Source organism: Colias philodice, chromosome 6, assembly GCF_061535455.1.
Source record: "Colias philodice isolate Cphi_HAF_F1 chromosome 6, ilColPhil1 Martin Lab GWU primary, whole genome shotgun sequence".
In the NCBI taxonomy this organism is placed as follows: Eukaryota; Metazoa; Arthropoda; class Insecta; order Lepidoptera; family Pieridae; genus Colias; species Colias philodice.
Genome location: NC_143091.1, coordinates 7438581 through 7463227, shown reverse-complemented (window position 1 = coordinate 7463227; position 24647 = coordinate 7438581). Strand labels below are relative to the sequence as shown.

General features: G+C 33.6%; 2 protein-coding genes across 2 annotated transcripts in view; one reads left to right on the top strand and one right to left on the bottom strand.

Annotated features, from left to right (window-relative positions):
* LOC149487831 (major facilitator superfamily domain-containing protein 12-like) overlaps positions 1–22743 on the bottom strand; it is a 28458-nt gene extending 5715 nt beyond the window's left edge. Inside the window, exon 1 of the mRNA XM_089696532.1 lies at positions 22632–22743. Coding sequence (XP_089552658.1) covers positions 22632–22651 — 20 coding nt within the window. The 5' untranslated portion in view covers positions 22652–22743. The remainder of the gene's footprint in view (positions 1–22631) is intronic.
* The window catches only part of LOC149487830 (luciferin 4-monooxygenase-like), a 124827-nt gene that overhangs the window by 81242 nt on the left and 18938 nt on the right, over positions 1–24647 (top strand). The window lies entirely within an intron of this gene.

Below are 24647 nucleotides of genomic sequence, written 5' to 3'. Positions count from 1 at the left end.
TCTTCATAAAATACGAATATATTATTTTCAGCTCTATAGGAAGTGAAACATAAATGATTACATTTTTTTTTATAAACACGATATGTAATTTCTGACAATTGCGAATAGTATAACCAGATATAGGTATAGAAATGGTATAGATAAATAATACAGAGTAGAGCCTCCAGAAACAAGGATCAAGTTAAATATTTTTTTTTGTCTTATTAGCCATCTTGTAAAAGCACTTATTGTCGAAAGTAGGTACTTCATTACATTTCTAGAGTACCTATCTTTTTATATTAGTTATTTGTTCGTAATTAATTTAACGGTAAAGTGTACTAACGAAGCGTAACAGGTTCCTTAATTAAATTACCTTCATTAATTTTATATATTATACACTCCCATTAAAAAAAGAAACGTTTTAGTTTGTTTACATGAAATAAACTCTACAACTACTGGTTTTGAAGTTTTGATTCGAGCGGCTAATTATATCTTTAAAATTAATATCTTTATATTATATCATTAAAAAAGGCAAACAAATTAAGAAGCTCGCTCAATTTTGAACGTTAGAACTTCGGTTAAATTGTCTAATACAAGATGTGAAATTATTACTTAATTGCATTATTTCAGAAAGGATGTAAAGTTATACCACAGACTAATAATAATATACTACGTATACAATATATACCTACCTTTTTTAAATATCATATAGGTAACAAACGCTTCAAACATAAAATCATTGCACTCGTAGACGCGAGTAATGGTTCACATGAAATATAACATTTGATTTGTCAATTGAAAGCCGGAAAATGAGTGATGTGCACCAAACCTGCAACCCTAATTTATGGGCCAGCCGGTGTCTGCGTAGACATTCGCGGTCGCTAGCAGTCGCAATAATTAAATCCACTATTAATTAACATGACCACCGTAATGGGTATTATAATTAATCTTTCAGCTGAGTCAGGTTCAATTTTTAAAGCGTTATATTGCTGCGCCGCTGAAAATATCGGGTGCAGCAATTTATCGATGCAGAGCCATTTTATGGGACCTTTAATGCTGTAATATCATTGAGATCATATTCAATGTAATGGTATCCACTGTAAGTACATTTAGATATTCTTGTAGGTATTTAAATGTAGAATAAAATAAAGTTATGTTATATTTTTTCCCTGCTACCAAAGCATATTGTTATATTTATTTTACGAATACTGAAATATTCCATTGGTAGTCTGATAAATAAATGAATTCGATTGAATTGAACCTGGAAGTAATATATTTTTTTAAATATAATTCTTTAAAAAAAGCATTTGAATGCCATAAAACTAAAATTTCCTTTTTACCTGGAATTTATAACACATGTTCGCACTAGGTGGGTTCTCGTGTGTTTTTCATTACATTACACGCTATTACCGGAAACTTTTGGTGGTTTTGATATTCTCAATTCGGCCAGTTTTATTTTATCGAGTCAACCTGTGGAGACATCATTACCATCCTGTGACAAACCTCCACCCTCACTTTATCTTGTACTATTTTAAAACTATGTGTAGGCGTAAATTCTTGAATCTTCATCTATTATCTATGTACATATTTAAAATCCACGAGTAACTAATTTTTCAGAGTCGGTAATTATTAAACCTAAACAAGACCATTGGTAGGAGGAAACGTGGGTAGATTATAGATATTAACTCAGAGGTTTTGCCAATATTATGTATTTAGGCCTATTGTGTTCATTATGTATGCCAAGATAATAAATTAATTTGAAGTTTGGCTTTAGGTTTCAAATTGGTGATCAATTTATTAAATAAACCACGGGGTACAAAATAATATCACAAATGATGTCGTTCTCGTTGTAAATTGTAATTCAATGGCTTCGAAATCAATTGGTTCTATGTCAATTGGTAATTTATCTGCTTTGATAGTACGATTTTTTTTAATCAAAATATGATAATAATAGGAATAGGACAATATCCTATTTGAGCACGTCTATTTGCGATATTACAGGCAAATATTTGCGTAACTGCAGAGTAGAGTACACTAAACATAACATCCAAGATAAATCAAGAGGTTATTTATTGTTAAGGCCTAAGCCCTAAGGTAATTTTTATTTTACAAATATCTGTATAGAAACGTCCGTAGAAACAAATATAAAGTCTCAATGAAAAGTTAAACTAAAACTCAATGATAAGTTTGAAACTCAAACTGCCATATAAGATTTAAAAAAATAATTGTAGATTAATTTTAATTTCAATAGCCACCCATGCTTGTGTAAATTTTATTAAAGAAAAAATAAATTATAATACCAATACATTTTTTTATTATGAAGAGCACTATTCTACCTTATTCAAATTGTTTTTATAATAATAAAAATGTAATAGATCTTATCCGAATTTGTATGGAAATCACGTCAGTCTGAACCAACTTCATAGTTAACGAGACCTTGGCGAACAAACGAGAATTGTTTAAATGTGTGGCCATCTGCTGTGATCACGGTTTGAACAGACAACGTCTCTGGAATGGCAATTAAATCGTAAGATCACAGAATTATGATGATACTCTTGTTATTTGACTAAAATCTTCAGCAAAGTTAATTCATTTAACATAAGAAATGTATTAAAAACCTTTGCAATCTGCAATCAAAACGATAAAGATACGATGCATAGGTAATAAGTTGATGAAGGTAATTTAATTTTGTATTTTGTTTTTTTCAGTTTATGCAAAAATACTGAACGGTGGATAAGAATTAAAATTTATTAAAAACTCGTCGATAAATAGTTATGTAAACAGTAAATGGTTCATTTTTAGAAACACTGATTTCAAAAACGAATCTTCTGTATATCATAGAATGGATCTAGTTTCCTGTATGTAAAGTAAATTTTTGTCCTAGAAAGCCCTATCCTACAATGTCCTAGTTGATAATGGTACTTGTGCGTGTGTTCTTCGCGTCAATTTAGCACAAAAAGTATGCATGTAGAGCATGACAGCACACACTTCAGCTGACTGACAGCCTTCGGTTTTCTCTAATAATATCTGTATAATAAGATCGATCATTGGAAGTCCTTCCAGCTTCTTTCATCTTTCACTGAAGATTGCCATCACCGACTACTTTTCAAGACATTCTTTAATTATGTATAATTAATAGTATTTGTAGCATAGTATTATTTTATCTGTGCTTGTATCAATGTAGCCTGTAATTTAAAACAAAATGTTATATGTATTGTAAAAATGTATTATATTTAATGCTAATTTATATACACATTTAACTTCATAATTTTGTACCATTAAATTAAGAATTTGAATTTATCAAAGAAAGACAAACAAGCAAACAAATAGACAAACACACTTTCACGTTTAATTAACACTAGAAAGGATAAGGATAAGTATCTACCTAAATGCAAACAAAATTTTGTATTTAGAGGGATAACTTCTTTTCAAGTTGAAGACGACATCGACTAGTATTTTATTAGATTCCTATTTGTTTTATGTTTCATATAAAAACAAATTGATTATGTGATTATTATTCAGAAAACGTATGACAATATCGAACGCGGCGCTTTTTCTTCCAGATGGCTACTTTTATTTTATGATGTTGATATGATACAGTAATATCAAATTGCTTACTCATTTTTACACAAAATTTATTACCTAATAAACTATGTACCTATGTCATCAGTAGCGAATTAATTGTATATAACTAGGTACCATGAGGAGAATTTAAATAAGATTTAAAATAGTCAATTATCATAGGCTCATATATTTGAAAAGTGTAAAGATATTACCTTTAACCGTATGTTTACCATATTATATGTCGTTGTATGCGAGGAATCCAAGCGAGAAAGGCAAATATATTGCGGTAGCGGGTAGTCCAATGTTATACAGAGAGCGGCGCGGCGTCTTGTGTGAAATTTATATCAAATTCTGTCATATAAGTGACTTATGTTTAAAAATAGTTTTGTAAGTATTTCATAACATTCCTATTTTCATGTATTTCTTCCAAATATATAATTAAATATAAATAATTGAAATAAATAATTGTATCTATTAGCTCTAGTCTCTACATTATTTACTTCGACTGACTCTATTTTAAAAAAACAACTTCAACATCAGATTCATCACTTCATATTATCCTAGTTAGGTAGTTACACTTTGATATATATTTTCATAGATAATCTAAAATTTTAACTGACAATTAGCTAAACATCTACATCCAGTAGTTGTGAAACCGGCCTTTAACTATTAAGGTTGCAAGTTGTCAAGTTATTAACACAAACCTTCGTAGGAATTGATAAATAACTGAGATTTGAGATACTTTACAGCATTGGATAATGATATGTTTTAAACGAAGTTGTTAAAGCAGGTGCAATGGACCGCATTCCTTGGCGCTAGAAAAACTGGAATGCCTGCTCCTGTTTACTGAGTACCTATGAATGTCCAGATTCGATATTTTAATTACATTACGTATTTATATGAGATCCAAAAGAATTAGTGAATATGAATAAATTGTTTGGATTACCATTCCATTATAATTTTAAAAGTTCATAAAATACCTTTATGATATAGCTTACTAGTTACATTAATTTTTAAACGAAAAAATATGCTTAGATACATAGATAATTACTTAATATAGAGGAGGTATAACTTTATTGCATTCAAGCGAAACCTAAAGGGGTTCCTCTTGTAAAATTATACAAAATTCTAAATTCAATCGCTGACCGTTATTGGTAGACTACCTATCAGCTTCAGTGCCACGGTTGTCAGAACTGAAGATCTGTACTGAACACAGGCACTGAACTATATTACCTGTTTCTGGGAATGTAAATAAGCATTTTACGTGAAGGTATGTTGCTTTATTTTTATACTTATTTGTATTCTTTGAAAAAACTGTCTAACTGTCGGTTTAATCTGGTTTAATCTAGTTTAATCACGGTTTCATATATACCGACAATCCTTTAGTAGTTGTAATAAATAGTCTCTTCCAAGAGACTCTAATGATTTCTAGAACCAGAAAAACGTAGCTTTTAATCACACTTTATGTTATTATAAACGGGACTGCTTACTGCAAATACAAGTTACATGTACCGTTAACACTAAGTACTAAACGAATGTTTAAGCCGGTTGTATGGACCATTATAGATTTTTCTTATTAGGAAGGTATATAATAGTAGGCTCTAGTTAGCGACAAGAACTTGCATCATGGAACATTCAGTAAACAGATCACATGATAGTAATAAGTGTAAAATCAACAATACCATGCCACTGGTACCGTGGTTGTGCCATGTGTAAATTATACATATTCCTGCCTTATATTCTTTGTTGGTTTTGTAAAACAATTATTATTTTTAAGGATTAGGCTATGTTTTAATATTCTAAACTTCAACCTTTAGCAACGCAAATGAGAGCTGAATATTTTAAAGCAAGGGTCTTGCATTTTTTGTTTGCGATTACGCAACCATTTCACCTTTTACAAGGTTAAAGGGAAAGTGTTAAAGATATGTAAAAACGCTAAAATAATCAATAAGCTTTCTTTGTTATGAGACCAATAGAATGAAATGCTTTACTTTGATTCAGGTTTTGTAATTAGAATTTTGAATTTAAGAAAAATAAAATTAGAGAAAGGTAAACGTTATTTAAGATTAACCTATCTTTTTCTTTAATTATGAACCACGATAGGAATATAGAGATCACTGTTCATCGCGTGTTTACTTTACGTGTGTCCTTTGTTTAAAAGTTTTATTAAATAAACACAATACCTCTGACTGTATGTAATATAAGTAATAAAAAAAAACTTGCATCAATACTGTACAAAAGCTTTTAGTTATGCCATTTTTAAGGTTTAAAGTGCAGTAATGATGATGAGGGATGAACTCCCCACTGACCGCAGACAACCGTTAGTTTGTTATAATTACGCTAATATTAATTACCCCCTAATATGCTTCATTACACTTAATGCAGCTCGTCAATTAAACGTTATGAACGTTAGGCATGGAAATGCAAAGTATTAATTTACCATTGATAAATAATCCACGCCATACTGGAAGGTTCATAAAAACTTAAACGTACTATGTATTTCAATGAATATCAAGACATTACAAGAAAGTACAGTTGTAAGATGGTTACGAAACTAGATGTTTCTATGATACCTACTTTAATAGCCTCTTCTCTTGCCTTCCATGTTTTTAAGAAAAATACATTACTTTCTAGTTCTGTAACATTATGTGCATTATTTTATGAACTACACAGACATAATTTATATGTATCGAGGTTGCTGAATTTAAATGGTTCATCATATAGTAATTTACCTAATAGTCTTAAAGCTCTGACCAAATCGCAAAAACAATAAAATGAACATAAAGCAATCAATACATCTATCTTTAAGATAATTAACACCGAAACCTACTATCAAATATTTACGTTCTTTCCTCGTAGAAGATTTAATCGATTACCTTAACTATCGTGGCAAATTAAACGTTCAAATATAAATATATTGGAACGGTACAGTCCGTAAACAATTAAAAATACAGGTTTATGATGACAAATAAAGACAATTCTTAGCGCGATATCAATATCTCAGGTCCAAACAGATAAAAATTCTACATCTAACAATTAAAATTACATAGGTATTTAGGCCTTCTCTGTATTGTTCAATAATAAGCAGCATAACACAAAGCTTAAACCTTGAAAGGCTTAATTAAATTCCGGCATTTTTTAATATGAGGTCAAGACAAACAATATATTTTTTAATGATTGGAATTCTAATATTATTTCTCAGCTGCAGTAGTGGAGTTAATTCCTCGTACCTATCTATACTATCGGGTAGATATTATAATCGGTTATATCCTGGAGATACCTTAATATCCGTGATAATGCTACTGGGACTTAGTTACGTCGCCAGCTTAACGTTGATGGAAAGCGATATCACGCTCAATTATAGCGTTAAACTAAGAATATAACATCGTTTTAAGTTTTAATCTAAAAATACAATTTTTTTGCTCTGTTACATAAGTCTACTTGATAAGTTGAAAATGGCGTAAACTAGAGATAAGGCTCTTAAAAATACGTGCGATAGCTCATTTGATTCGGAATGACGTCTAGAAAAATGTATCGGAAATGTTTATTAGCACACAAAAAATTGCAAAAGTTATAGGCAAATTAAGTTTAAAAAAAATAGGTATTTCGTTTATTGTTAATAACTCCGAAATTATTAATATTTCAGAAATTATGAAAAAAGATTCTTAAAGAGGAGGAAATTTCCAACGAAAAACTCCTGACTCCCGGAATTCTATCTCAATTATTTATAATTTTAATTTAACGCTGAAAATAGGCCTCCGCGCGGCATTTTTAGATAGCGCGCGCGGCTTCAAAACCGAGCACGTCACACTAATTATTTTTTTAAGGTATTAAATATTAATTTAAAAATTTAAAAAAATTATGGTGTATTCCGAACACTTCAAAGAATTTGCTCCCGTTGGAAATTTTACTTAAAGTTAATTTTTCAACAAATTAGACAAATGTTAACTAACGAAATTTTTTTGAACTTCCGGCCTTATTGCACATTAAAAAAAGTTAACATTTGTCTAATTTGTTGAAAAATTAACTTTAAGTAAAATTTCCAACGGGAGCAAATTCTTTGAAGTGTTCGGAATACACCATAATTTTTTTAAATTTTTTAATTAATATTTAATACCTTAAAAAAAATAATTAGTGTGACGTGCTCGGTTTTGAAGCCGCGCGCGCTATCTAAAAATGCCGCGCGGAGGCCTATTTTCAGCGTTCAATTAAAATTATAAATAATGGAGATAGAATTCCGGGAGTCGGGAGTTTTTCGTTGGAAATTTCCTCCTCTTTAAGAATCTTTTTTCAAAATTTCTGAAATGTTAATAATTTCGGAGTTATTAACAATAAACGAAATACCTATTTTTTGAAACTTAATTTGCCTATAACTTTTGCAATTTTTTGTGTGCTAATAAACATTTCCGATACATTTTTCTAGACGTCATTCCGAATCAAATGAGCTATCGCACGTATTTTTAAGAGCCTTATCTCTAGTTTACGCCATTTTCAACTTATCAAGTAGACTACATTGCCTATTGTATTTTTTCAGAAGCTCTCGAACCTATCCTAAATGTATTATACAAGTTAACCGATTTGTACAACTTTCAAAGACAGAATACATAACCACGAACCATTTATTTTAAGTTTATCTCTGTAGCAACCAGTGACTCGTCTCAATCCTGATCCCTTTATTTATTTATACTTGATAAATGAGTTTTCAAGTTTTCGATGTTAAACTTGTAACCAATTACCAAGTCATGTTTGTCAACCAATACAAATAGACAAATAGACAGCTTTGCAGTTATTCGAGATACGTGAGAATTAATCCCCGTTAGTCTTTACGTATAATTTACTGGTTTATGTGAATTGGGAAATATTTTTCTTTTGTTATGTTTGTTTAATAGGTTTTAAGCAACTTTAATTTTAACGTATTTGAGGTAGGGTAGGTTGTCTCTAAAAACCTGCCTAAGTATCTCATTTTTTTTTTACTGAATTGAACTACTGACGATATGAAACTGGACTTAATGATTGTATTTCAACTTACAGAGAACTTACACGAAGTCTGTTCGAAACGGGCTGTTAAATGTGAATCAATTATGTCCGACATGCTCGCTGCCCGTTTGATGGATGCGTTAGCGGGCTAACTAGCTTTATATTGATACGATGGATCTACGCAATACGCGAAACACTATTTCCATCCATCGCATGAGTTACATCCGAATAAATTTACGAGTTCGCTGACGCTAACAGAGCGGATGTCAGGGGGATGAAAAATGTAGTCGCGACAGTGGCGCGTCGTGTCTGTACATCGAGCCATCGCATCGGAGCCGCTCTGTCAATGCGACTGATTGCGTATTGCACCGCAAATCGATGAGCATTTTAACCACTATAAACGGTTCCTCACCACTTAATATAAGTAACAAAATTAACACTCTATACATGCCATTCCACGCACGGCATGCCAAATATCATTTGGTACCTATTGGAGAGTCAGGTAATAACAGATTATGATAGTCATGTTTTAATTTTTGCATTGATATATTCAGGTTTAATAGATTTTTAAATTAAATTTTGTTTATATATATTTTTGTTTCAGATGTTTGCATAAAAATAAAGTTTTATTCAAAGCATAATATGAAAGCATACTTTAATTAAGGAGGTTGAAGATTTACCGAATACGTCTGCGAAAAAGATACAGACAGGAAAGAAGGAAGCATTTGAATAATAACTAATAAGCATTAAATTAATTGTGGTGGCATTATCGGTAGCACAATGTTAAAAAATGTGATTCCTACTCTTCTACCATTCTGTCTCTTTAACGCGTGTCAGTAATCACCGGTATCGTTTTAAAATTGGTTGAGCGGCATTTACGTCCGCGTTTATCTGCCATAATATGTTCGCAAAATGACGTTCAATGAGAGTGCAGGGCAGGCTGCAATTGGTGCATTCCCACTGAGGGTTATAGTAATCACGAGGTGGCGCGGCGCACAAATGATCGGTCGCCAGGCGCTAGTTGCCGGTAATGAATCACGGTACCGCTTGCTTGCTAAATCTAGCCTGCAAATCGACGACGATCCCCGAGTAATAAGGTTAGCTCCCCTTAAACCGGCCCGGTCGTGACTAGATACCTTCGGGAGCGTTCATGACAGAGTTATCTTTTTAAATATACTATAAATTGAATAAACGAGTTCTATCGCTATAAAATATTAAACGACTGCACATCGGATTGAATTTATTGTTCTAAACATATAATAAATAGGCTATTCAAATCTCTATAGCTTTTTTACGAACGACGCAATCGTAGCAAATCTGAAACCGAGCTCATAAAGTGCGTTGTTGAAGAGTGGACGCAAAAAAGCTTTTTATAGCCCTTTTTATAGTTTTGTCTGCAGATTACTACTCATAAACGGGAAATTAAAGTATTGATAATTATTTGGGAAGAAAAAAATCCGGCTATCTACCTAGTTAAAGTACTTAGATAATATTGTGAAAACGAGTGGAAATTAACCACATAAAAATTCTTCTTGCGTAATTTTTCTACTTGCCAATTCAGATATAAATTGCATTAACTTTATTACGTATAAGTCAGAGGAAATCGTGAGTCTTTGGTTGGAGCTATAAATTATTATAAGAGCTTTCCAGAGCAGAAACTAGAGACCATCGAGAGAGTTAGGTGTTCCTTAATACATGTGAACCAACGTACACTTGAATCAAAAATTGTCTCTTCATATTTATGAGACACAGGCATTTTGTAAATTAATCCTGCTAGTAATTATCTTTATTACTTGGTGCAAAAATTAAAATATGGTAGATATAAATTATATTCAATTAATTTTGCCATTAAAAATCTCTAATTAATGGTCCTAAAGAATACCATGTTTGCTTCCGGTAGTTTTAAATATTAAATTAATTGAGCTTTGATGTAACTAAAAGGAATCATTATGTTAATATTATGCATTAATTTTATTTATGTATTGAGTTGATTGAGCTACAGTTATGGTATGGTTGTAAAAACACAAAATAACGATATGTATGTCAAAAACCTTGTTTACATTGCGTGTTATAAAAACCAAATCAATCATATAGGTACCTAATTTTTTATCATTATAATTAAAACCAAAAATTAAGCTGAGAGTGGAATAAAATTGAACAGATGGGCCATTTGTTAATAAATTAAAGCGTCATTAAGATTAACAACATGCAGTTCTTAATGTGTTTCCCATATAAATGAGAGGGTGAATGTGGATAGGGATAGAAAGTAGTTAAAAAACATTAATTCATCAGACTAAGCTTTTTTAATTAGTATCGTCACAGAATAATAACTAGTAGCTAGGTATCGTAGAAAATTGCAGTAGTAACGGAAAATCGAGGTTTAAAGGTAGTGTGTAAATTTAGTTTAAACCTAGGTAAAAACAATTCAAAACTCGTTAAAAAAATCTGCTGAACTTGTAGGTAGGTCGCTCTCATATAGCTTAAAATAATTATTATGGTTCTTTCCTTGTGTTACGTTCAACTAACGATAGATGGCGTTACTTGTTACATTGTATACGTAAGTAGTTTTTAGTACATTATTGATGTGTCATCTCTACTATATAAAAATAAGTCAGGTTTTCCTTCCTGACGCTATAACTCCAGAACGCACGAACCGATTTCCACGGTATTGCATTCGTTGGAAAGGTCTGGGGCTTCGTGAGGTTTATAGCAAAGAAAAGGTGTCTCTGGTGGCGAAACGGAGTTCGCCCGGTTTGCTAGTGTATACTATTTATGTGTGAAAAATATTACTTTTAGGTCATCATTCAAGAAGGTTTATTAGTCTGTGATTATACAATAATATGTAATATCGTTTCTATATCTTGAATGAATGAATGAAAAAAATATATTTATTCAAATCTAAATCTTGCTTTACTCAAAAAACAGTTAAATCTCAATATTATGTTTCATGGATATTTTTTAAGTGCTTCTACTTGATTATTGTCGAGCCAATTTAATAGGCAACATTTGACGTCTATCAATTTTATCTTCATAGGGTGGTAACCTGCTTAAAAACATCGATTAAAGTGAATTAATCGATACGGACTTGAAACATTTGTCAATCGAACTTGAAACACATGTCAATAATTTATGATCATTTATTTGATTTTTATTCCCAAGCAATCAATGCATTCGATTCTAGATGTCAGATTTCGATTTTTAGAGTAACGTCTCTGGTATTTAAAAAGAAAAAAGGTTTATTGACACAAAATTTTAGCGACGTCAGTTCTTTAAATCATAAATTGTTTATTATGTTTAGAATGGTTTATCAGTAAAATCAAATCCTAAAATTACTTGTATCGGTCATTATTATTATAAATATGTAATCGTAATTGAAAAAAGTTAAGCAAATGTGCAGTTCTAACAAAACGAAATATCATGTTATTCTATGACGTCGTTACTAGGTTACGTTGTTGAATTTTGTTGAACTGTCAAATGTTGCCTATTAAAATGGCTCTACTATAGTTATGACTTGTAAAAAAAAGGCAGATGTAATATGTATGTAAAATATTAGATAAATTAATAGATATATGAAAGTTTTGAACCTGTAAATAGGAATATTTTAACAAATATTTCTCTACAATATAATATTTCACGGATCATAAACATAATATTATTATGTTTATGATCCGTGAAACAATTATATTTGGTTTCCTTAATGTGTGTCAATGTCAAGCTTTTCATGTCAACATAATGCTAATCTACCATAAACTCAAGATATGAGAGCCTCAATTATGCAACATAGAGTCACGACTCTCATATTGTAAATATTAGATTTTACGATTTGTAATTATAATTTATTTGTGCTCGTATTCAATGTATCATTTAAAATAATCTTTGATAAGATAACATTTATAACAAAAAATAAAAAAGAACATTTATAAATAAATAATAAATAACTATTATTTACATGTAATTAAAATTATAACTTTTCGTTGCCTTGAAACCTTAAATTAAGCGATTCCGTTCCAGCCTTTTAAGACGTCCACTGCAGGACATAGGCCTCCCCCAAAGATTTCCATAACGACCGATCACCAGCGGCCTGACTCCAGCGGCTCCCCGCCACTTTGATCAGGTCGTCTGTCCACCTCGTTGAAGGCCGTCCCACACTGCGACGTCCTGTACGTGGTCGCCATTCGAGAACCTTTTTGCCCCAACGGCCATCGGTTCTGCGGGCTATATGCCCGGCCCAACGCCACTTCAACGTACTAATACGGTGGGCTATGTCGGTGACTTTAGTTCTTTTGCGGATCTCCTCATTTCTGATTCGATCACGCAAAGAAACCCCGAGCATAGCCCTTTCCATAGCTCGTTGAGCGACGCGGAGCTTGTGCACAATGCCCGCGGTTAGGGACCACGTCTCAGATCCGTATGTCAACACTGGTAACACACACTGCTCGAAGACTTTCGTCTTCAGGCACTGAGGGATTTTGGACGAAAAGATGTTGCGTAGTTTCCCGAACGCTGCCCAGCCGAGTCGGATTCGACGATTGACCTCTTTCCCGAAATTGGACTTACCTAATTGGACGGTTTGTCCCAGGTAAACGTATTCGTCAACAATTTCGAGAATAGAGTTTCCAACTGATACCGGAGTGGGCACAACATGGACATTTGACATGATTTTCATCTTGTCCATGTTCATGCTAAGGCCCACTTGTTGTGAAACTCTGTAGAGGTCACCGAGCATTGTATTGAGGTCTTCCAGGGATTCTGCCATGACTACGATATCGTCCGCAAATCGAAGGTGAGTGATGTACTCGCCATTAACATTGATGCCAAATCCTTGCCAGTCCAGGAGCTTGAAGACGTCTTCCAAAGCAGCGGTAAACAGTTTCGGAGAAATTACATCTCCTTGTCTGACCCCGCGCTGCAGAGGAATTGCCTTTGTGCAATGCTCCTGAACCCGGACTGACATAGTGGCGTTTTCATACAAGCTTCTCAACACTTCGATATACCGATAGTCAATGCGGCAACGCTGAAGAGACCTCAATACGGCCCAAATCTCGATCGAATCAAAGGCTTTTTCATAGTCCACAAACGCCAAGCATAATGGCAGATTATACTCCTCCGTCTTCTGTATAATCTGCCGCAGCGTATGAATGTGGTCCATGGTGCTAAAGCCTCTTCGGAAACCGGCTTGTTCGGGAGGCTGGAAGTCATCAAGCCTGCGTTCGAGACGATTCGTGATGACTCTCGAAAACAGCTTATAAACATGGCTCAGCAGTGATATTGGCCTGTAGTTCTTCAACAGGGTTTTGTCTCCCTTTTTGAAGAAGAGGACAACCATACTGCTGCTCCACGCTTTTGGCGCAGTGCCCTCGAGTAAGGTGGAAGTGAATAACCTCTGTAGCATTCTGAGGATTGGTTTGCCACCCGCTCTCAGTAGCTCAGAGGTGATTCCATCCTCACCCGGCGCCTTGTTGTTCTTAAGCTGTTTGAGAGCCATCCTAATCTCGTACAGGCTGATGTCCGGGATATCTTCGGTGTAATGTCGGGTTAGTCGGGCTCTAGGATCTTTCGCCGGACTTGCAACAGGCTTAGCAACGGAGGTGTAAAGATGTCCATAAAACTTCTCAACCTCTCCTAGTAGCTCTGGTTGAGACGACACCACTTTACCACTATCCGTCTTCAGCTTAGTCAGCCGGCTTTGCCCAATAGATTCATCTCTTGCGAACACTTTTGTGCCTTTATTACGCTGTATCGCCTCTTCAATATTTTTCGTATTGAAGAGGCGGATGTCGTGTCGCAAGGACTTTGTAATCCGTCTATTGAGCTGCCTATATGACTTCGCATCATCGGAAGTATGTAGTAGCAAGGAGCGTCGTTCTTCCAGGAGCTTGAGGGTATGGGCGGAAAGTTTTTGGGACCTATTTCGACGGGGTGTCTTGCAGTGATGCAACCCTACCGTACGAATCGTTTCGATAAGCCTGTTGTTCAGATCGTCCACAGATACGTCATCGCCTAGGCAAGCAAAGCGATTTTGGAGCTCGAGTTGAAAGCTTTCGGGGTTCTGGATTTGGGTGCGGAACGGTCGAAGAGTTGACCTCATCAAGCGAGACCTTTCCAGTTTCACATTTATATTCAATGTGCCTCTTACCATTCGGTGATCACTACCGGTTTTTATCCTATTAATCACAGAAACATCATTGAATATATGTCTCCTTGTTGTCATGATGAAGTCAATCTCATTCCTCGTTTTACCGTCAGGGCTTATCCAGGTCCACTTTCTGTGCGGAGATTTCTGGAAGAAGGAATTCATCATGAAGAGTCCTTCCTTCTCCAAAAATTCAGCGAGCCTCTGGCCCCTCGGGTTGCGCTGCCCAAATCCAAATTGCCCCACTCTCAACTCATCATCGCCTCTCTTGCCCAGTTTCGCGTTGAAATCCCCCATCACAACATTGAAATGTGTTTTCGAGGTGTGTATGGCTCTACTGATGTCCTCATACATTACCTCCACATCTTCATCTGAGTGTGCCGAGGTTGGCGCGTAGACCTGAATGACCTTCAAAGAATATCTATCAGATATTTTGAGGACCAGGTACGCTACCCTGCTCGACACACTTTCGATGGCTATGATGTTGTTAATGAGGGGTCTGCGAACGATAAACCCTATTCCACCTTGGGACTGTTGGTCGCCCTCCCGGTAGAAGAATAAATTACCGGATGTCAACGTTATCGTGTCCTCCCCCTGTCTTCGGACTTTCTGCTGGGATGTCATAGGGTTATCCCTATGACATCCCAGCGTAACTTACTCAATTCTTCTTCCAGCTCAACAATCTTTTCGTCCGTCCTCAACGTGCGTGCGTTGTATGTTACCAGGGCCAGGGGTCGTCGGGAGTGGTAGCCGGCGATTAATGAAGCGATAAAAATATAAAAAAACGATACCTAAAGCAGCTCAAATACATTTTTATACAACTTAATGTATTTTGCAAATATTTTCCAACAATTGTTTAATCTACCCTTTAAAAAGGAAACTAACGTAAGCGCATAATCTACTCAATTGCAAAATATGGTTGTAACGTGGGTGGACAAATTGGTGCTGAGTCAGGACATGAACGAGGACCGGTTCAGCTAATTCAACATTATCCAGCTGTTCCAATCTGTGAATTAGGTACAATCTAGCACTTAACCTGCTAGTTCAAATAAAAGTTAAATCTATACTTAATATAATAAAGCTGAATAGTTTGTTTGTTTGATTGAACGCGCTTATCTCAGGAACAACTGGTCTAATTTGAAAAATTATTTCGGTGTTAGGTAGCCCATTTATCGACGAAGGCAATAGGCTTATATATCATCACTCAGAGCATAGCTAGTGCAATATATTAATCAACATATCAATATATTAAATATTGTTTCTTTTTCGAGATATATGTTTTCACATAATGTATTATATTCTGTCTAATGTTGAGAAGGTAAATAAATTGTCTAAAATGTTTTGAGGATATAATCGCTTCAATGAATTATAAGCTGAGAGATTCTGTTTAAAATGTTAAACATTTTGTTGGTAGAGCTTGATTGACTTGCACTTCACGGTTCGCCAAATGATTTTCTAGTCCAAAATAACAGCATTCATTATATACAATATACGTATCATAACTATACATAAACTAATAATGTACTTCATCAATAAAAATACCGTCCCTGTTCTTAATCGCCTATTTAACTTACATTTTAAACAAAAATAAATAATTGCAAGAATTTTTATATTTAATGGCAAATTGACTTTAATTAAAGATGTTTTATTATTTATAAACAACACACGTATATACGACATATAAATTGGTGTTCGATTAAATAATTAAAGAGCTATTACGTGGCGAGTGTATCCAATCCCCTCTACAACGGAGGCTTGAGCACGTGCCTAAGCAGATGTGCGACCAAGATATCGGTGAAGTTGCTAACTTTTCACATTTCCTCGCAACCCGCGACAATCTGGGCTTTGTCGCACGTCGTGAATTACTTATCGTCTAAACAGAAATAACGAGTTGCATTCCGCCCGTCTCCCTGCTGTTATACGACCTACTTATTCATATGAATTTGAAAATTTGTTCCATTTAGACGCGGAAATTGCCAACCCCGTGCATGGTCTGGTTATTACCAAATTCTGCTATAGTTTAATACTAAATAAATTGTTTCTAATTCCTTTTGAAACTTTAAGTAAATTACAGTAGACACGACTACCCGGAGCGAGTCTTCCTTAAAATTACTTTTCTAACTTCAAACTTTTTTAATAGTCAGTAAACGGTGAAGGTTTCCCCTTAAAATTATTTTATCATAAAGTTTTTATCAAGTTTCTCAAATTGCTCCGCAAAACTACGAAAATAGCTACAATAATGAGTTATTACCTACTTTGGTAAGCTTTGAATTAAAATGACATAACATAATTAAATAAAATTAACAACAGCGTTACATATTTTATGAAAATTCATATACTAAGTATAGATATTATTTTTTACTAAGGAACTAACCAATGTATACATTGGTTAGTTCCTTAGTAAACAATAAAAACAATTTAAACAATTTTTATACATTCTATTTTTAGAAAAAAACATTGTTCTATCTATTTATGAAATTATGTCGACCATGTTGTTGCATAACAAGAAAACAACAAAGTTCACACACTGAACAATTTAATTGCTTTGGTAAAGCGCGTCGTGTATGGACAATTTAGTTTGTTTTGCGGTTAGGGGGTGATACAAATGTTGTTTCGTAGTCTTTGCATTAACAAACTTGGCCTGCATAGCCTGCATAGTGTCGTGGTCGCTTTTAACCCTTCGTTTAACACCGCCCACATTGCAAATCCTGAAGTTATTTGCTGTGCTGACCAATTTACTAATACGTTGTTTTTGCGTTTGAGGTGGGAGTTTTTAACGTCACTGATACACCTACTCGTAATTGTTTGAGGGTATATTATGTAAAATTATAATATTAAGTAAAAAGTTATGTAGGTCGAAGAAAACCTTTGGGTAACATCCATACTAATATTATAAATGCGAAAGTAACTCTGTCTGTCTGTCTGTTACTCAATCACGCCTTAACTACTGAACCAATTTGCATGAAATTTGGTATAGAGATATTTTGATACCCGAGAAAGGACATAGGTAAGGTTTTATCCCGGAAATCCTACGGGAACGGGTTTTTCTTTGTAAACGCGGGCGAAGCCGCGGGCGGAAAGCTAGTAATATAATAAGGGTAAATTTACTTTATAAAGGAATGTTCATGATGCATCAAGAATTTCATGACATGCCTTAAATTTTACGACGGTTTCATCGACTTGGCTGAGGAACATTGGTGTTCGCAATGTCACATTGCCAGTAGTGACGAATTTATATACTAATGTTGACGATTTGACTGACTTGAGGATGGGTTGGTTTACATTCTGGTAATTAACGAATATTTATTTTCCTCTAATAATTTAATTCCTCAAAGAAAAGTATTAAACAATACAAAAAAAAATGTTTCAATTGTTATGTACGAATATCCATAACTTTTGTTTCATCGAACAATAATTTACAGTCTGCAAGTAAAATTAATTATATGGGGATTAAATATAAGGTAACATAGAACAATAATAGTAAGTCGTCGACACTATACAGTCGCAACTGCTTATTATAATAAGTTCAACGAAATTAATTTATTCAAAGGGCAGTTAGTTGATCGTTAGATGGGGATCATGTCGGTCACCGCACTTTGTACACGCTAAACGGTCATCAATATCATGTTTGGCTAGACCTAGGCTTTAATAAAAATAATAAATCGTTTTTATTTCTAATCCCGTTCATAACTACGGAAAATACTGGAACAATAACAATAAAATTTGTCAAATTGGCGCAATGCGCGTGTTCTTGTACGAGTATGTGAATTACAATGGTGAAGTCATAAAAATATTTATTTACGTGGAATTACAGTTCTTTTATTGCTTTGTTTTTAGATATAAATAAGGATTTTTATATGTTTTTTCTAGTAAATAGCCTGACTCAAGTTTAAACTGTAAACAGTGCTCTATTATATTTCTCTATTTATTTTCTCCAACTGAAACTTGGAGATAATTTTTATTATTTGAGCTCTTAAGATTCATTTAGCAATATTTCAGTTTAGCTTAAACTATATTTGAAGAAATTTTAATCTAATGAGGGTGTTTGACTTTAGGGAGGAAACTTGATTCTCCCACTAACCATAGTCCAATGGTTTAATGACTGCACCATTAGCCGAGAGAAGGACTCTATACGACACATTAACGATCTAGTTTAGCAATGAAAATAAAAATATATTTAATAAAGTTAAACATTTCTAAGTTTAATGATATAGATTTTCGAAAAATACGAACCACTTTTGAAAACTTCAAACTCGTTATGAGTTCAAATTTACTGTGAAGCAGTTTATATTTACTTTAAAAATCAGACTAAAGGTCGGAAATGTTAATAACAAGTCTGTTATTAACGTTAAGTCAAAAATACCTAAAACTATTAATGAAAGAGGAAAATTCTGTAGAAAAACAAGTTAGGTTAAATAAATAAGTTCTTCTGAGAAAATCAATATCCTTAAAGCGTGTTTACTTGCGTGTGCATATTTTATTTATTCTACTTTTTCTTTTCAAGGCGCCTACATCGCTTTTGCATTTTCAGACAGATAACCTTAAAGGGACATCGCATCTCCTTAGTAAACAGTTGTTGCCTTTTTTGTAATATTTGCTAGCCCAGGAAGTTACAAACCAGTTCTTGCAAGACCATGAAGGACGAAAACAAAAGGTGCGAACGTACTCAATTGGAATGTGCGACAATCGACATGGTATCCTTACCGCAATTAATTAATATTCATACAGTTAACACGAAACAATCTGCGTTCGACGAATTGCATATGAATTCTCTATGGATTTGTCGTCACCCATGCATTTCATAGCACGTACCAGCACAATATAGGAGGGAAATCACTTATTGTTACTCCCTTATATATTAGGACAGGCTTTTGTTCTACGCTTATTTGGCTAGATTTTTACTTGAAGACTTTTAAGCATACACTTCAAAGAATTGTACATTTACATTTAATAAATATTGAACTTATGTTCATTTGTGTAAGCTGTAATAGTTACTGAACGAAGATTATTACCAGCATTTACAACATAAATTATATTTTGTTTGTGTATATGTAGAGACTCTCCGTAGAGATGTCGCATCTCTCTGCGTTTTTTACCGCATTTTCCACGGTGAATGCTCTGAAGAGCTGTTTGGTACAATACCAGCCGCCGAATTTCACCACCGAAGCGCACGCCACAAGCTCAAATTTCACCCACATCATCTCGATACTTGGCGTTCTTCCACCGTGCGTTTTAGGAGGAACTTCCTACCGCGCACTACTCCTCTGTGGAATGACCTTCCAAATTCGGCATTTCCCAAGGACTATAATTTAGAATACTTCAAGAAGAGAGCGTATTCCTCCCTCAAAGGCCGGCAACGCAACCACAATACTCCAGAGTCTGTGGTTGTTCATGGGCGGCGCCAATCATCGCTTTCTGTACGGTGACGCGCAAGCTCGTTTGCCGACTTATACATAAAAAAAAAAAAATGTGTTTTAATATTTATTTCACCTAAATAACACCTACGACGACCGCCTTATAATGTTATTGACGGCATAAATATACCTCTACATTTGTCTTACCACAGACTATAAAATGTAATGCAACACATTCTCTCACGTCACTATACTTAACAAAGAATACGCGGGGTGTAATTTGTCTATTAGAATAGCGGTCTATAAATCTCATGAGCACGGCATCTCGCATAGTCCACGGTCATCATAATATAATGTGACCCAGTTACGTTGATTTGTTCAAATTGCTCATACGTAGGACTACATTTATTTGACCCAGTAATTTAAAGTTAAAATCGAATCGTATTACAAAAGAGATTTCTTTGTGGAAGGTGAACATTTTGCCGTAGTAATGAGGGGAAAAAGTTGGAAAACGCGTAATACTGGGGCATGTAATACAAGTTGAAAACTTGAGTCATTGGTGTAAAATATTAATAATATATTTTTGAGGACCAGAGATTCCAAACCAAGCAGATCAATAATTTAAATTAAAGAAAGAAAAGTAAATATTACAAAAATATTGAATTGATGAGGGGATATTGATATTTATTTATTCACCAGATTTACACTGCGGATTTGTTTTATTATTTATATTTTGCTTTATTTCAAGATTTTATATCTGTAAAGCTGTATTTATTGTTATGAGATTGATTCGCTTCGATAGATTATGTTTATAATGAAACGTGTAATCGGTAAGTACATAATATATTATACCTACACTTCTATTAAGAAACAAGCATTGTTCAGAAATGTAAAACTGCTTGTTACGGTTTGAATACCTTTACTTAGTTGGTACCTTTAAGATAAGGCAAATATTTAATACATAACAATTTTCATTGAAAAATTATATGCTTATAAATTATATATAATGGTTTTAAACTTTTAACGTTACCATATATTATAATGTTATATTATAATACTACGATAGTACATTATGTAGAGACCTTTCACGTTAAAATAAATGAAACATCAAGAATTTTAATTAACTAAGTAGGATATAAAATTGATTTAACTACATTAAATTATTACATGTATTCAATTATTCAAATTTGAATATCATTGAAACAAAGCAAATAAAACCTTGATAAAGGGTCTGTTTAAATATGAGGTAACTATGTAAATATTTATTTAATAAGTATTAAAATATGTAATATATTTGTTTCAGTGACATGATGTGAATGGCCGCATAAAATTAATCACATTTCTAATAACTGATATACTTGCTAAGTAAATTTAATATCAAAATTGAATTTCATTAGTACTCGAAGCATATTAATCTATTAATTTAATTATAAAAGTGAGACCTGAATCATATTCATACTCTATTTTAACAATAAAGACATGCTCATCTCATTGTCACACATAGATAAAGATTCCCAGAATGAAAATTATAAAGGCGAAAGTTTGTAAGTATGGGTGTATAATTGTATGGATGTTTGTTACTCTTTCACGTAAAAACTACTGAACCGATTACAATGAAATTTAGCACACATATGGAGGGTAACTTGGATTAACACATAGGATAGGTTTTATCCCGGAAATCCCACGGGAACGGGAACTATGCGGGTTTTCCTTTGAAAACGCGGGCGAAGCCGCGGGCGGAAATCTAGTCTATAATATATTAATTTAAGTTCTGTTTGCGTAGTAAATTTTTTGGTAATAATGTTTTTTGTTTGTAACGTGCGCGTGCTACCTATTTTGGTATTCAATAAATAATATTATCTCAATGTATAAGCGCTGATAACGATTTTAATGTATAATGTGTAGGCTTATACAAATGTACGATATCGTAAATTCTGTGAACAGAAATAGTGGACAATAAAGGTTGAAATGTAATCTGATCGTCGGCTTTTAACAATGCACTTGGGATTGGAAAATGGCGGCAAACGCCAATGTTACCATTTTTTGCCAGTCTATGTGTTTGTTTTAATTTGTTCCACGTAATACGGGAATGTTTTAACGGTTTTTTGTTTGGAATAATTTAATAAGGTTAGACTGTTGTGTGTTTTCATTTTAGTCATATCAGAATCTTAAGTAACATATTCATAATGAAAATAAAAGATCAAATTTACAGTAGTTAAAAGGCAAGTACCTAGTGAGTACATGTGTTGAGCCATTTGTAGCATATTATTAATGTTTATTTCATACTTAATGTTATTTCTTGATATTTTTTCTATTTTCTATCACTTAAAGTAAAAGCTGGTAAATATAAAGATATTTGAGCGGTGAGAAAGAGACACGAGAAACCAATTTCTTAAACTTTTTGTTTCTTAACCCGTCATTAAATCCAGGTCGACATTTTTTTGAGCTGACAACATACTCTCAGTCAATCAACATCACGTGACACGTTAACTCGACCACAGAAAAATCATATAAAAAAAAATTGAAGTTTGGTCATCGCTGACCCGTCTGCTCGTGTGTACTCCACCTATAAAATTGATTTTAATGAAATTGATATGATAAACTCAATTAACTAAAGTACTTACAAAAGCTTCAAACAAGTCATAATCCAGTGAGTCACATGGAAAAACGAAGGTTCCTTGAATCAAGAGTCTGTCTCCTAGTAACGAAACGTGGCAACATCGGCGGATGTCGCGCCACTGACTCAGTCACGAAACTGTTTTCATACTTTCACCAATATGGCGAAATTGATTTCTAGATGATTGTTTCTCCCATGTCCGATGACGCTGAACAACACTCATTATCATTATGTGATAAAGGTGAAACAATCAAACTAATCTGTAAATTAAAGGACAAACAGCATGGTTTAAACTACACTGTTTGTCCAAAAAAAAGTTTGTTTGTAAAAAAAATCGTATATTATTATTTACATTTGAATAGCCGCAACAAGATATATCATCGATAATCCGTAACAAAGAAAGTAGTATATAGAATTATTTCTATAAGTTGATCGAACTAAACGGAGGCGCTTGATATTGTAGTCTTTAACCTTGGTCTAGCTTGTGTTTAGCGTCTAATTGAATAGTCATGGCGCTATAATCGATATTGTTTTTATGATGTAGGTACTGTATATCAAGTGAGCTCGACAGTCAATCCATTATTTGTAGAATGTGGCTCACCCATTACCAGTCGTAATTTAATATGTTTCTCCCTTGATTTATTAAAAAAGGTTTTCTGTATATTAAAATAATTGTGAACGTTGTAAGAACGTGGAATATTTCATTCATTTATGGGTGCATAAACATCCACTTGAGTATAAACTATAAACGTATAGGCAAGAGAAATATCGAGGTGCACCTAGGCACAATTGCTGGCTTTTTCTTTTTCTCCATCGTACTAGCTGAGCGCTCGACCGCAAAACGTATTTTTTCAAAGCATATTTCTGATGTAACGTTAGCAACCACATGCTGGGGTCTGTATGATTTTGGTTTCCATTTTACGTTATCAATATTAAAGATACTTATTAAAACCAGTCTGTTTTTATCCATCCTGATGATTTTAAATTAAAAGCAGTGAACCGTATTCAATATCTTTAGAAGTTGGAAGATTAAAAAGATTAAGGTTCAAAAGATATTGTTTAATCCAACGAGAGATTAAGAAATTTCTTATAGATATTATCATAAACTAGCGGTCCGCCCCGGCTTCGCCCGTGGTACATATGAAAAATAGATGTAGGCCGATTCTCAGACTTACCCGATATGCACAGAAAATTTCATGAGAATCGGTCCACCCGTTTCGGAGGAGTATGCAGACTAACATTGTGACACGAGAATTTTATATATCACTAGCGGTCCGCCCCGGCTTCGCCCGTGGTACATATGAAAAATAGATGTTGGCCGATTCTCAGACTTACCCGATATGCTCAGAAAATTTCATGAGAATCGGTCCACCCGTTTCGGAGGAGTATGCAGACTAACATTGTGACACGAGAATTTTATATATAAGATAATATATCTTACTATGAATACTTTATATTATACTTCATATATGAGAATATAAGAAAGCAATTGTTTACGATGGGCAAAAAATGAGAGCAAGAATCCACTTTATGATGAAATGGTTCGTTTAAATTTATTATACGTAAAATTTAGAGAGAGAAGAGATCAAATTAAACTTAGTTAACTACTGAAAAATACTTTTTAATGTTTATTTATGAGAAAATATATCTCTAAAATGCTTACATTATTGCTGTTGCGCTTCTAAATCTCAATATTTTGAGGCTTTCAACTCCAAATATATGTAATATACCTATTTTTATTTTAATACAAGATAATTAATTAATACGCTCATTTTTATTCAATAATAAATTATCCATTACTCTTTGCAACTTTCTTGGTCTCAGCAAGTTTTTATAAAACATGTTATTTTTAAAAATATACCTACTTATTTCATTTTTCCTGCTTCTGCAATTACGAAAGTTTCTCGGTGTTCTTGTTAAATGTGACCAACGCTTGTCAGCTTCAATTTCCTGCCACTTTCAAGGTCTTTAAAATAATCATATACGCTCGTTAAAAAAGAGCAAACGAATCTAGAGCATTTAA